Source organism: Geotrypetes seraphini, chromosome 4, assembly GCF_902459505.1.
Source record: "Geotrypetes seraphini chromosome 4, aGeoSer1.1, whole genome shotgun sequence".
NCBI lineage: Eukaryota > Metazoa > Chordata > Amphibia > Gymnophiona > Dermophiidae > Geotrypetes > Geotrypetes seraphini.
In genome coordinates this window covers 235605038-235619100 of record NC_047087.1, presented here as the reverse complement: position 1 = coordinate 235619100, position 14063 = coordinate 235605038, and the positions used below count along the sequence as shown (strand labels likewise).

Genomic DNA, 14063 nt, shown 5'->3' with positions numbered 1-14063 from the left:
TTATTATTACATACACATATATGTATGGGTTTATAAATGCTCCTTGGTTGCCTTTTCCATTCTTTTTGAAGAAAACAGAACAGTGTAGTTGCAAAACCCATTTTTTATCATTTTAATCTTGTTTGGATAATCAGTGAAAATAATCTCGCAGGGGTCGATATTCAGCCAGCACTGGGGACTGTGCTGTCTGTCCACCATCGTCGCTTAACTTGGATATTCAATGCCGGGCCATTTCCAGCAATCAGTATTGAATATCTGGTTTTATTTTTAGCAACTTTCCTGATTATATCAACATTCAGCACTAGCTACATCAAGTTGAGATCTACAAATGAGAATATAATCATTTGTTACCCAACCATAGCTAATGCTGGGTACGAACTGCTTTGATCAAAGTTAAGCCAAACTTGCAACTAATCTTAAAGGTTTAGGTTAACAATGAGACACAGAATCTGCCCTTTGTACACAATAATGTAAAGGAGGATCAATGGCATTTCATCAGCATATCCATGTCTGCTTCTGGGGCTTAAAAACTCATCCAATCAAATGGACACCCTCAATAACATTAGGTTGGATCAATGGCGTGTTAGCAGCACATCAATGCCTGCTTCTGAGGTTTAAGAACTCATCCATTCAAATGAACGACTGCCTGAATTTTTTTTTTTTATAACAATAATGCCTGACTACAGTTAATGCTCAGTATAGTAGAGCTTCAGCATGCCATATCATTTCACTCTACTCACACATCACACTGCAAAGTTTGGAATATCCATAATAATAAAATGCTAGAGTGCGCATGCGCTCTCGAAAATTCATGCGGTGTGGTGCCGTGAGGTGTGCTTCTGTGGCAACATTCTCACGGCTCACGGCGCATGCGGGGGCTGAAGGCGCGCGACTGTGCTCTCTCCCTGCCTCGCGCATCACCGCCCGCCCTCACTCACCGCTGCCTCTCACTCGCTGCCTGCCTGCATCGTCGCCGTGTCACCTCACTCGCCGCCGCTGCCGATCCTCTTCAGAGCAGCCTGCGATCGTGGCCGGCTTTAAAGAACCTCGCAGGCTGCTTTCCAACTTCAGTAGCACGCTCCCTCTGACGCACAGCATCGTGTCAGAGGGAACGTGCTACCGAGTTGGAGAGCAGCCTGCGAGGTTCGCTAAAGCCGGCCACCATGATCGCAGGCTGCTTTGAAGAGGAGCAGGCCAGAAGACGTCGGGATGGAGGGGAGGGTAAGAAGGGGATCAATACCGGGAGCCAGGGGGAGAGGGAAAGGGAAAGGGGGCTGCTTTGGGGGGGAGGTGTGCTGGGGACAGCTTTGCTCTGGGAGGAGACAGAAGGAGCCATGGAAAGATAGGGAGAGGGAACGGGGGCTACTTTGGGGGGGAGGTGTGCTGGGGACAGACATCTTTGCTCGGGGGGGAGGGGAAGACAGAAGAGGGCCATGGAGAGACAGTTAGGGAGAGGGATTCTAGCACCCGTTAATGTAACGGGCTTAAAGACTAGTAAAAGTATAATAACTTAACATGAAAACTTAAGACAAAGTGAAATTCCATATTGACAGACCAAAGATCCATCAAACCCAGCATCCTCTCTCTGACTGTAGCTAATTCAGAAAATCCCAATGAATAGAACCCCTTCCTTGTTTCAACCTACTATTAATACTACCCAAAAGTATCTACTAATCATTTTTTCTCTCTCTCTCTCTCTCTCTAGAACAGTGGTCCCCAACCCTGTCCTGGAGGACCACCATGCCAATCGGGTTTTCAGGCTAGCCCTAATAAATATGCATGAAGCAGATTTGCATGCCTGTTACTTCCATTATATGCAAATCTCTCTCATGCATATTCATTAGGGCTAGCCTGAAAACCCGATTGGCCTGGTGGTCCTCCAGGACAGGGTTGGGGACCACTGCTCTAGAACATGACCACATCCTTTAATAACAAATTCCACAGTCTAATTGTACATTGAATAAGAAAATAATTTCTCCAATATATTTTAACTGTGCTACCTGATACTTTCACAATGTTCCCTAGTCTTAGCATCATATGAAAATGAAAATAAGTGTTCCCTATTAATCTGATGTACTTCATGCATGATTTTATAGGCCTCTGTCATACCCCTTCTCAGTCATCTCTTTTCGAAGAGCTCAAACGTTTTTAGCATTCTTCTAAAGGGAGTTACTCTTCCCTTAGGGATCTTTTTACTAAACTGTGGTAAAAAGTAGTCTTAGCACATCTTTACATGGGACATTCATGCATGCTAAGGCCATTTTTACTTCATGGGTAAAATGGCCGCTTTTTCTATTTTTTGAATTAATGGCCATGCTTTAGTTTTCCCAATAGCACATGGCCATTAGCTTCAAAGTCACTACCACCACCTATTTTGTAGGTGGTAAGGGCTCAAGCGCTAATAACACACTGAAGCGGGATTCATCAAAGTGTGGTAAAAGATCACTCTTTACTGTTCCTTGATTCTCCACGGGATTCTACAACCTGTGTGACACTGGTAGCACAGGTTGCTGAATCCTGTCTTAGATAAATAATTCTGCTTGCGAGCCACCTTGAAAGTTGTGTTATTTCTGTAGTCTTGGATGCCATGGCCCAGTGTTCTCAGGCCACAAGCTCTAGACTTCCACCTCCCCCCATTCAAGCACCCTACCCTTGTTTGGAAGCTCCTTTCCCACCTGAAAGATTAAATTAGTGGTCGAGGGTGGGGGTCCTTTGGAGTCTGAGGATCATCTGGACTCGGGGAGGGTGGGGAGGCTCTTTGGGTGGAAGCAGTGTCCAGTTGCTCCTGCTCTGTCCTGTCCTACCTTCTAAATGAGGTAGCCTCACGCAACTACTGCTAGGGGTCATATATCCCATATAAGGAAATATTTTCTTGTATGGAATATGACCCCTAGTGGTTGTGCTAATGTTTTTGTGTGGTTTTTTTGGGGTGGGTTTTTTTTTTTTTTTTTTGGGGGGGGGGGTTGCCCATCTGTGTACTTTTTCTAATTCTACTATATCTTTTTTTGCATGTGACCAGAAATGCGTGAGGATATTGTCACACAACAGATTAATACAGAGGCATTAAAGTATGTGCATTACAAGCATTCCGCACAAAACATTTTAGCATGTACTAAACAAAACAGCACACATATTATTAGGAACTGATATTATTTCGTTATAGCCTATGCCATTTTAAATCACTGCACACTAAAAGAAAATGAAGCAAAATAGAGAAATAAAGCCAAAAGGAGATGAAATTGAAACTGAAGTAACCGTTTTAGGCCAACACATCTTTAATGCATTTAGGGCTATATACATTGAAAGAGTGTTAACAAATAATTGTTGGTAGATCTAATGATATTATTGATCATGCATATTTTGGTTTACATGTTTGGAACCAGAAAAGCTATTTTTTCTGCTACACTCTTGCATAATAGTTTTCGCTTTGATTTCTAGGTCAGTCATTATAGGGTGTTTTTTTTTTTTTGTTTTTTTTTATGAATTGTGGAAGTATTTTGTGAGGGACACAACTGCGATTACAAGTTTAATGATGTGTTAAACTAAATGTAATGACTATCATCATTGTAAAACAGGGACTTCATGCAGGGAAATACCAATAAATGCTTTCTCACTGCAGGAGGTATTGTGCTGGCTGTCAGCCAGTGGCAATCTGTGCCACATAGACCTTGTGAGTTAACTTAATTATAACACAGTGCAAACAGCAGTGAGACAGTTTACTTTGAAGAATCACTGGACAGACTGCCGAGTCATTGCTTTTAAAGTTAAACAAATTAAACGACTGATCCATCTGGAAGAAGGTGATGTTCTGAGAGAGAAGCATAATTTTTCAGGAATTTCTGCTCTGTATTTTATAATGGTTGAGGAGAAGATGCACATAGTACATGAATATGTGAATGTATACACACACACATTTACACACATAAGAAGAACAAATGATAGACATGTTCTTTAAGAATATAATATATACTAAACTAAACCAAACTAAACCTTAAGTTTATATACCGCATCATCTCCACGGAAGTAGAGCTCGGCAAGGTTTGCAAGAACTTAAAAATGAGAAAGGGTAGGAAAAGGTTTACATAAGTTTATAAGTTGAGTGGAAAAGTAAGCGAAAAAAGAAATTACATGTTAGAGAAGACTGGACTAATGCTTTATCAATGGACATTCAGAATCCACCTTTTCATAATAGAATTGGTAATATTCTGTGGTACTCCTCATCATTCCATCTTTATATTAGAATTATTAATCTTTTTTTTATAAAACTTTTTGTAATAAATTAGAATAATAATTTATAACAAAGAAAAGTTTTATAAAAAAAAGATTAATAATTCTAATATAAAGATGGAATGATGAGGAGTACCACATAATATCACCAATTCTATTATGAAAAGGTGGATTCTGAATGTCCATTGATAAAGCATTAGTCCATTCAACAGTATTTGATTGAGTGTGTAGTTTAAAGTGGGCAAAGATTTATTTATTGTATGGTGAGTCAGCTAATTATGGTAGAATGTTAGAGAAGAGCCAGGTTTTTAGTTGCTTGCGGAATAAATGGAGGGAGCTCAGGTTCCGCAGCGGGATGGTAAGGTCATTCCAGAGACCTGTGAATTTGAATAGAAGTGATTTTCCCAGTTTACCGGCGTGGAGAATACCATGTAGGGAGGGGAAGGATAGTTTTAATTTATGGGCGGTGTTGGTGGAGTCAGGGTATGAGGAGTTGAAGGAAAGTGGGATTAGGGAAGGAAGGATGCCGTGAATAATCTTAAAAGCCAGGCAAGAGCATTAGAATTGGATTCTGGAAATTACTGGGAGCCAGTGAAGATTGGCCAGTTATCATGTTTGTATGTTGGTTAATGTAAGGTTGTCCATTCTGTCATTCTAATGAATACTACTGACTGACACTTTGTGGCCTCAACCCTTCATTGGGCAGTGGATGTGAGGGTAATGTAGCTCTTGTTCTCAGTTTGGATTTCAGTTGCTTTGTAAAAGCATCCCTTTGTTCTCTGCAGTCTGAACCTGGCCAGCAGATGTCACTGTGTTGTGATGATTGGTATGTCCTTCTTCCTAGAGACATCATTTTCATGAAGAATGCCTAACCCCTCTTATATGAGGTATAGAAGCTAGGCTTGGAAGTCAAACATTGCCCTTCTGCATATCCATATGAACCATTTGATTTTTGTTTTAAATTTTGAAAATAAATGTAATAATAACAATAATAATGCTAATGAAAAAAAAAAAATCGCTTTTCTGATAAATTTTGGGGGATGGGGGGTTTGATCCACCTTCTGTGGTTACAGTCAAAGCAGTTTTACATATTATATATAGGTACTTATTTTGTACCTGGGCCAATGGAGGGCTATATAATTTGTCCAATCACAAGGAGCCAATGTGGACAGGCTAACATTATTCCTTGTTGCTACCTTCTCTTATTTTCATTCTCATTAATTTGCTGCATTTGATTTCCCCTCAGGACTTTTCATTATGCCTAGATTTGTGTAGGAGAAATGGACAAGAGCTTTTTTCATGTTTGTACAAGAACCATCATCAGGTAAAAAGTATTTTCTTATACTTATTTATAAAGCACAATGTTGACCTAAAAGATGTATTGTGGAACATTACACAGCTCATAGAAAATGGATGAAACATTCATAAGAAGAAATGGAAAGAATCAAATTGCAATGAATATCACATATATAAATATAGCACAAACAAATGAATATTAATATTAATGAATGAGAGGTATCATACAATTGTGAACCAATAGGGAAGCATGGTTGTTGCAGTTTTCCAGGTCTCACCATGTCTGTATAGGTAGAACCAATGTTTCAGCCATCATGCTGTGGCTTTCTTCAGGGCTTGCTGGGAGATCTGATTGACTTAGGCTTGAGGTGATTGGGGCAGGAAAGTCTGTTGGTCATGAATTTGAATCTTGGCTGGAGAATCCGCCGGTCACAAATATGAATTTTGATGGGAAAGTCCATTGGTCACAAATTTGAATTTTAAACATGTTTTCCCTGTAAAGCTGAGTTATATGTTCTCCTAGGCTTCCTTGGCTGGGCATCCCAAAGAGTAGCAACATTCCATGCTACCGATCAAGGGCAAGCAGTGGCTTCCCCCATAGACTATTGACTTTGAGCTCGAGTTTTCTGCACAAAATAAAAATTTCAAGAATCTACAGTCTAACTCTTGTTCTACTTCATGCAAAGAGTACAAACCCCATCCTAATCCTTGCAAGCTGAGTTTAAAGTCCATGGAGGCTACTATCCTGGTGTCAAGTACAAATGTTACTCTATAACAGACAGTTCTGTACTAAAAATAGCCTCTTGTAAAGAAGATTGTACTGTATGTTTTTTCAGTACTAGTCTTGATTTGCCCTAACATGAAGAGTTTGATTGTGTATCTGGTATTTACCATGAAGTTATTAGAAGGAGGAGGGACTTGAAAGTAGAAAGAAGGGAAGAGGAGAGAGATAATATAGATAAGAAGGATGAGGGTATATGGAATGAAGATAGTGGGAGGGGAAAAGGGGTGAAAGGAAAGTGGAGGAAAAGGGATATAAAAGAATAAGGGAATAAGTGAAGAGAAGCATGAAAAGGAGGAGAGAAAGCACAACAAGAAGAAAGGAGAAGAGAAAGGTAACGAGGCATAAAAGAATATAGAAGAGGGGAGCGTATGGGGTTTTTATATACCACTAGGACAAGGTATATTAAATGGCTTACAATCAAGTACTCAAGCATTTTCCCTATCTGTCCCAGCAGGCTCACAGTTTATCTAATGTACCTGGGGCAGTGGAGGATATTTTTGTCTATTAGTACTTATAGACAGCCCTTCGCAGCAACAGAGCAGTTTATAAATTTAAAAAGCAAAAGAAAAGAAATCCATTAACAAAAGGAAAGATAAAATAAATATAACATCCTAAAAAAATAAGGTATAAAAAAAGCTGTGGTTTGGAATCCCTCCCTAAGTTCCAATCCAAAAGGGTCTAATTACAGTAGGACGCTTGTCTAGGCACATGCTTTGACACCTATGAACATAATGAAACCCCCTTTTCTTTGAATGAATACTGCAAGCTTCCCTCTGTTTTCTTGAAGTTAGAGAGACAAACTTGGGCTATCTGTCTACAGGTTCCCTAGGAAATAGAGCTCCCTGTCCAAAGAGAAATAACATAGACAAGTTCAGTTTTCACCCTGCTTTTTAATTTTTTGCATGCAGCTGTAATATCAATTATTTGATTAAATAATGTTTTCACATACTTTATTGGTTTGGAGGTTGTTGACCTCTGATTACATTTAGCCCATCTTGAAGCAGCTGATTTATGTCTTGGCAATCATATTTGGAAACTGGAGCTATTGTTTGGGTGTCTCAGGTCTTTTCCTCCATGCCTTTTTTCTTGTAAATGTTCAGTAATTATACATGATAGGCTGTCTTCACAGCAGTGTTGCTTTGTGTAACATTTTGTCCTTTGCGGAGCACATTTTTAAATTGTTCCTGGTTTTGTAGTTTTAAAAGCAAGGTGCAAAACTACGAGAAATACTGAGTTTGTATGATGGCCATAGATTTGCAATTCAGGTTAACTGACTGTAATTCATCAAAAATTCTGTAACCCTTCCCAGATTATGCAGTGCACCTACAGTAAAGCAATTAAAGAATGGGCAAAAATCAAACAACATCTAACTATGGAAAGGGGATTGTGGGGGTCATTAACGGGACTGACACCCAAAAGATTGACACTCAGTTTGTATGAAGGCCCTGCCCGCATGAGGAAGAGGATGCATACGATCAGAGAACTGAGCGATGAGGTAGTGTATATTTTTAGAGTATGTGACATATCATTCAATATATGTGTAGTGAATCCATTCTTCTCAGAGACCTTCACATTATTTTATAGACTCTGGGGGCCCTTTATTAAGCTGCTGTCAGCACTAACATGTACTTACAACAGGTTAAAATCCACTACTGCGGGTAGTTTTGTGCTTGGTGTGTACTACCAATATGCTAAAAATAGTTTTTAGTTTTTTAGTGCTGAGGGAATGTTCGAGGGAAGAGAGTAGGTGTGCCCAGTGCTAATTAGTCAGCACAGCTGCATCACAGCATGTTACTACTTAGAGCATGCTTAAGAGTAACTACAAGAATACTAAAAATCCACAAAAACATGTTAACATCTACATGTTCAGTTGTTTAAAGCAAGACCTACCATCTCATTTAGCAGCAAGCAAACCTCATTAACTAAAACATATGATTTTGACTAGTTTTCCAAGGATGACAAATTTGGAATTGTATGTTTTTCCTATACTGAAAATGTATTTTCCTGAGTGGTTATTCTGCAGACCAAATTATTTCAGGCCAAAGTATTTGGGGGTGGATTAAGTCAATGATAAATAAAGTAAATAGAGGCCAACATTTCTTACTGGTGTTCTCAGAATTTCCTACTGGAAGTAGTTTGAAAAATTGTGAACAATGGTCATAATATTTGGAAGTCGCACCATGCATTCGAACAACTCATAAACTGAACTCACTAAATTAAACCACATACAAGTTTTTTTTTTGGGGGGGCAGAAATTTGGCCGCAGCTTTATTAATTCAAATAATCAAATAACAATGCAATTCAAATTCTTCCTTGGTGGCCTTCCAGTTTTCTTTCCCAACAGCTAGTCAGTCCCGACCTAGCTGCTCTGTCCCAACATCCCAATACATTATTCCATTCCAAGTATCCCATTTGCAAGACTTGCGGTATCGTCTGGCCTCACATCTGTCTGTGGCTATTCCGCACACAGCATACAACATTATAATATCTGTTACTTATTTCCCCACAATCAATAGCCGTTTGGAAGGAACTCCTCCCCATTTCCGCAAATCTGCGACCACCAACCCCCCTTTTCCCAACCCACCCACATAACACAAATATCCCATCCAAAGAAATAACACTGCTGAAACCCCAGCTGCAAACAATTAGCCCCCCCCCCCTTGATACATAAGGGGTGGGGAAGGGCAGGTAAAATTAAATGGCACAAACTACCTTCTCTATTTCCAATTTCCCCACTGCTCCTATTACCGCCTACCCTCCTCACACCCCAACCTCCCATACACAATCTCCACACAATTTTCCCACCCGAAACCACCAATCACAGCTCCCTTCACTCCCTCCAATCACTCCTCGCTTAATTTCGTCTCCAACCCTTCAGCCTTACTTCAACCAATCCCATCTTTCCTTTTTCCTTCTAACTCCCATTACCCCTACCAATCATCCTAATTCCCCTTCCCCTACCCCCCTCAAAATTCCTTTCTCCTGCTGTGCTCCTCCAATATTATGAGCCCTCTGATAAATCAAAGGGCTTTCCGTATTTAGATATTCATCCACAGATGAGTTTCATAGAGTTGTGATCACTAAATTCACCAATTACAGAATAAGGTCAAATGGGATAAATGGTAACATGCCTATTGGATTGATGTCTTTTGTCATTTTTGCTCCAGCTTCCCTAGGTTTTTAGTACACATCTATGCCTTTTGGCATATTGTAAAATACTGTGTATTTATGTATTTTCTTAATTTAGATGAGGAAAACAAGCAGCAGTGAATCTTCCCAGGGCTATGAAGAAAACCAAGGTAAAAGAAAAGTCTTTATACTGCCTGCAAGAGGAAAAATTTGTACACAATGAATGAGTTTTTCTTAAAAAGAAGTGGTACCCATCACTTGGGAAACAATTTTTCAGAAAATTTTATGTGAAGTTTGTACTGACTCAGTTTATTTTTAAATTGTTAAGATTGGAGTTCTATAAAGATGAACTATCAGGAACAGCTATATTTGGAGTAATGCTTCAGATTGTAATATAGCAAATGACAGCAGATAAAGACCTGAACAGTCCACCTAGTCTGCCCAATAGTTACACGCATTATAAATTCATGATTAAATATTTTTCTTTGATATTTTTGGGCCATAGACTTTAGAAGTCCACCCAGTACTGTCCTTAGGTTCCAACTACTGGAGTTGTCCATTGAAGCTCACTCTAGCCCAGTGGTCTCAAACTCAAACCCTTTGCAGGGCCACATTTTGGATTTGTAGGTACTTGGAGGGCCTCAGAAAAAATAATTACTGTCTTATTAAAGAAATGACAATTTTGCATGAGGTAAAACTCTTTATAGTTTATAAATCTTTCCTTTTGGCTAAGTCTTAATAATAATATTGTAATTTATAGTTAAAGAGGCATATGATCAAAAAACTGTTTTATTTTACTTTTGTGATTATGATACATATACCAAGGGCCTCAAAATAGTACCTGGCGGGCCGCATGTGGCCCCCGGGCCGTGTGTTTGAGACCACTGCTCTAGCCTATCCAAACTATGTCATCTTTTGCAGAATACGGACTGTAAAAGTCTGCCCAGCACTGTCCTCATGTTCTATTTTACTGGAATTTCGATCAAAGCTCTTCCCTTCCCTTCCTAAACTGAATTGCCCTATACAGGACATAGACCATGCAAGTCTGCCTAGTACTAGCCTTACAGTAGTTCTTCAGTTTATACTGCAGTATTCATTTTCTAATTAGAGATCTGTGTTCATCCCATGCTTTTTTAAATTCCGTCACTGTTTTCATCTCCACCATCTCTCTCAGGAGGGATTTTCAGGCATCATAGAAACATAGAAACATGATGGCAGATAAAGGCCAAATGGTCCATCCAGTCTGCCCATCTGCAGTAACCATTATCTCTTCCTCTCCATGAAAAATAATTTCCTAACATTACTCCTAAGTCTACTACCCCAGAACCTCAATTTATGCCCTCTAGTTTTACCATTTGCCCTTCTCTGGAAAAGATTTGGTTCTATATTAATACCTTTCAAGTATTTAAACATCTGTATCACATCTGCCCTGTCCCTCCTCTTCTCTAGAATGCATAGGTCTGAGAAAACAAGTGGACAGTTGATCCACAAAGGCCAGAGCGGCAGGAAACAAATGGCAGACTGTGCTACAGGAGTTGATCCAAACATCTTTAATTAACAACAGTTTGTAGGAGAGGTAAAACACAGAGCCTGACTTAGCTAACTTTTACCTTAATTGGGCTGCTTTAGGGGCTATATAATCAAACTCGTGTTAGCAAGTGTGTGCTGTGAGGGTGAGAAAGGATTTGGACCTGGTGCATGTTTTTCTTGACACCATTTTGATTTTATAGCCCCCTGAAATAGCCCAATTAGGGTGAAACTTAGCTAAGTCAGGCTTTGTGTCATCCTCCTGCAATTATTATTAATTAAAGATATTTGGGTCAATATCTGTGGATTTTTCTGCGATTTGTTTCTTGCATCTTCTATAGAGTATACGTATTCAGATCTTCCGGTTTCTTCTCGTATGTCTTTTGGCGCAAACCCCCTACCATTTTTGTTGCCTTCCCCTGGACTGCTTCAAGGCTTCTTATATCCTTAGCTGGATATTGCCTCCAAAACTGAAAACAATAATCTAAGTGGAGCCTCACCAATGTACAGGGACATTGACAATTTTCTTGTGATATTTAAGCCTCTCTCTTTACAGCCTATCACCACTAAATTGCCTCTAATGTACTGGAATTGTTAGATCTGTAACAGTGATATCATAAATACTACCAAATGTACTGTATACCAGAAGCCAATAACACCCATTCTATTAGTTAACTAATTTGATCTTTCTGTAGTTCGTCATCTAGGCCTAAAGCAGGGGTCTGCAACCTTTAAGACATAAAGAGCCACTTGGACCCGTTTTCGAAAAAACAAACAAACTTGGAGCCGCAAAACCATTATAAAACAAATCTAACACTGCATATATTGTTTCTTATCTTAATGCTATATACAGGATCACTAAATTGAAAATAAAATCATTTTTCCTACCTTTGCTATTTGGTGATTTCATGAGTCTCTGGTTGCACTTTCTTCTTCTGACTGTGCATCCAATCTTTCTTCCTTTCTTTCAGCCTCCTGTATGTTTCCTCTCCTCCAGACCTCATTCTCTCCCCCAACTTTTTCTTTCTGTCTCCCTGTTCCCCCTTCTTTCTGTCTCCGTGCCGTCCCCCAAGCCACTCGGTTTGCTGCCACCGCAATCGGGGAACAGCCCCCAAGCCACCGCCGTCCCAAGCTTTCCCTGCAGAAGTGTTGCGCTCCCTGACGTCAATTCTGATGTAGGAGAGGAAGTTCCGGGCCAACAAGGCATTTCTCCTCATTCCATCCAGCCTGAGCCCCATCTCTCCTTGATCCAGCATTTCCCTTCTGTGTCTGTCAGAATTACCATTTCACCTATTTTCCAGCATCACCCTTCTTTGTGTCCATCTCACCTATATCCCTATCTCACCACTTTTTCAGAATCTTCATTTGTCTCTGTCCTTATCTTTACGCCATGTTCACCATTTGCCCTTTCAATGTCTTTATCTCCCCCCACACACTTTTTCAGCATTACTTCTATGTCTCTATTTCACCTCCTCTTCATGTCCCCTCTGTATCTCTATCCTTATTCAGTAGGTCCTGCTTACCCTTTCTCTTCTTTGTGTCACTATCTCCATTTTCAGCTTTCCCCCCTTTTCCTTTGTTACTGCACCCTGTAGCTAGAATCTTTCCACCCTCCCTCCACTCCGGCCCAGCCCAGTATGAAATATTTCCTTTTGTTTCCCTCCCCTCTCTCTTTCTCTCTCACTTCTGCTCCCTCACCCACGAGTCCTGCATCTGGCCCTCTCCCTTCTACCTGCACCTGGCAACACCCCCCTGCTCCGCGGCTCTCTTCAGCAACTCGTCAGCAGCAGTGATCAAGACAAGCTGCCGACATCGAGGCCTTCCCTCTACGAGTCCCGCCTTTGTGGAAAAAGGAAGTTGAAACAAGCGGGACTCGCAGAGGGTAGGCCCCGACGTCAGAAGCTTGTGTCAATCGCTGCTGCTGAGTTGCCGAAGAGAGCCGCGGAGCAGGGGATGTGGCCGGAAGCAGGTAGAAGGGAGAGGGAGATAGGAAGGCTGTAGATCTCCGGAGCATGACACCGACCCCGGCCAGGATGATTTCTTTTTCAGGCGTGCACCTTACAAGTCCAGCGTCGCGGCAGGAAATAGCCATGCTGAGCAGTGAGCTCAGCACTACACAGATGAAAGCCTTGCTTGCTGATTGGTCCGGCGGCTCGGCGGGGCGGGGCCGCCGGACCAATCAGCAAGCAAGGCTTTCATCTGTGTATGTGCTGAGCTCACTGCTCAGCATGGTTATTTCCCGCCGCGACGCCGGACTTGTAAGCTGCATGCCTGCATGACACACTACTGGAGCCGCAGCAAAGGTGGAAAAGAGCCGCATGCGGCTCTGGAGCCGCAGGTTGCCGACCCCCGGCCTAAAGGGTGGCCTAAGGGATTTGACCAATCAGAATCTTAGGCACTGGGAGAGAAGCCTAAGATTCCAGTTGGTCCAGGTGCACCGGGAAGGGGAAGGCCCCGCCATTCTGTAGAGGTGGGCCTGCCGGCCAGAGAGAGTAAACATCCCTACTGCCGGCCAATGAAAAGAAGGTACTGGTGGGATCCGGGTAGAGTCTGGGGTAGGAATCATGCCTGTAGGGGGGTTTCCAGCTGGAGGGACTGGGCATCCCTCCTGCCAGGAATGTCTCAGGGTACTGGTGGGTTTTCTACAGAAGGGACTGGGCATCTCTCCTGCCAGGGGATGTCTCGGGGGGGGGGGGGGGGTCTATATCAGGAGGGACTGGGCATCCCACCTGATGAAGGATGTCTCGGAGGGATGGTGTCAGGAGGAATTGGGCACTCCTCCTGCCACAGACATTCGGGGTGGGGGGGCGACTTCGAAGGTTCTGGCAGGAGGGACTGAGTATCCCTCCTGCTGAGGAGGGGGGGGAGTGGTGGCAGAAGGAATTGGGCATTCCTCTTGCTGTGGACATTCAGGGGTGGGGGCGGCTTAGGGGTTCCAGCAGGAGAGACTGGGGCATCCCTTCTGCTGGTCGTCTTTGCAGGGGGGACAGGTTCCCTGCCGCAGCTACTAAATTGTTCGTGAAAGGGAGTTTCCCTTGTTACTGTCGGCTCAGCAGTCGCATCTATTTGAAATGTAGACCATCATTTTGCTAGCCTACAT

General features: G+C 41.8%; 1 protein-coding gene across 4 annotated transcripts in view; it reads left to right on the top strand.

Annotated features, from left to right (window-relative positions):
* WDFY4 (WDFY family member 4) overlaps positions 1–14063 on the top strand; it is a 613830-nt gene that overhangs the window by 334615 nt on the left and 265152 nt on the right. For all 4 annotated transcript variants that reach the window (XM_033941175.1, XM_033941176.1, XM_033941173.1 and 1 more), the window contains exons 40-42: positions 5474–5551; positions 7617–7802; positions 9555–9606. In XM_033941175.1, coding sequence (XP_033797066.1) covers positions 5474–5551; positions 7617–7802; positions 9555–9606 — 316 coding nt within the window. The remainder of the gene's footprint in view (positions 1–5473; positions 5552–7616; positions 7803–9554; positions 9607–14063) is intronic.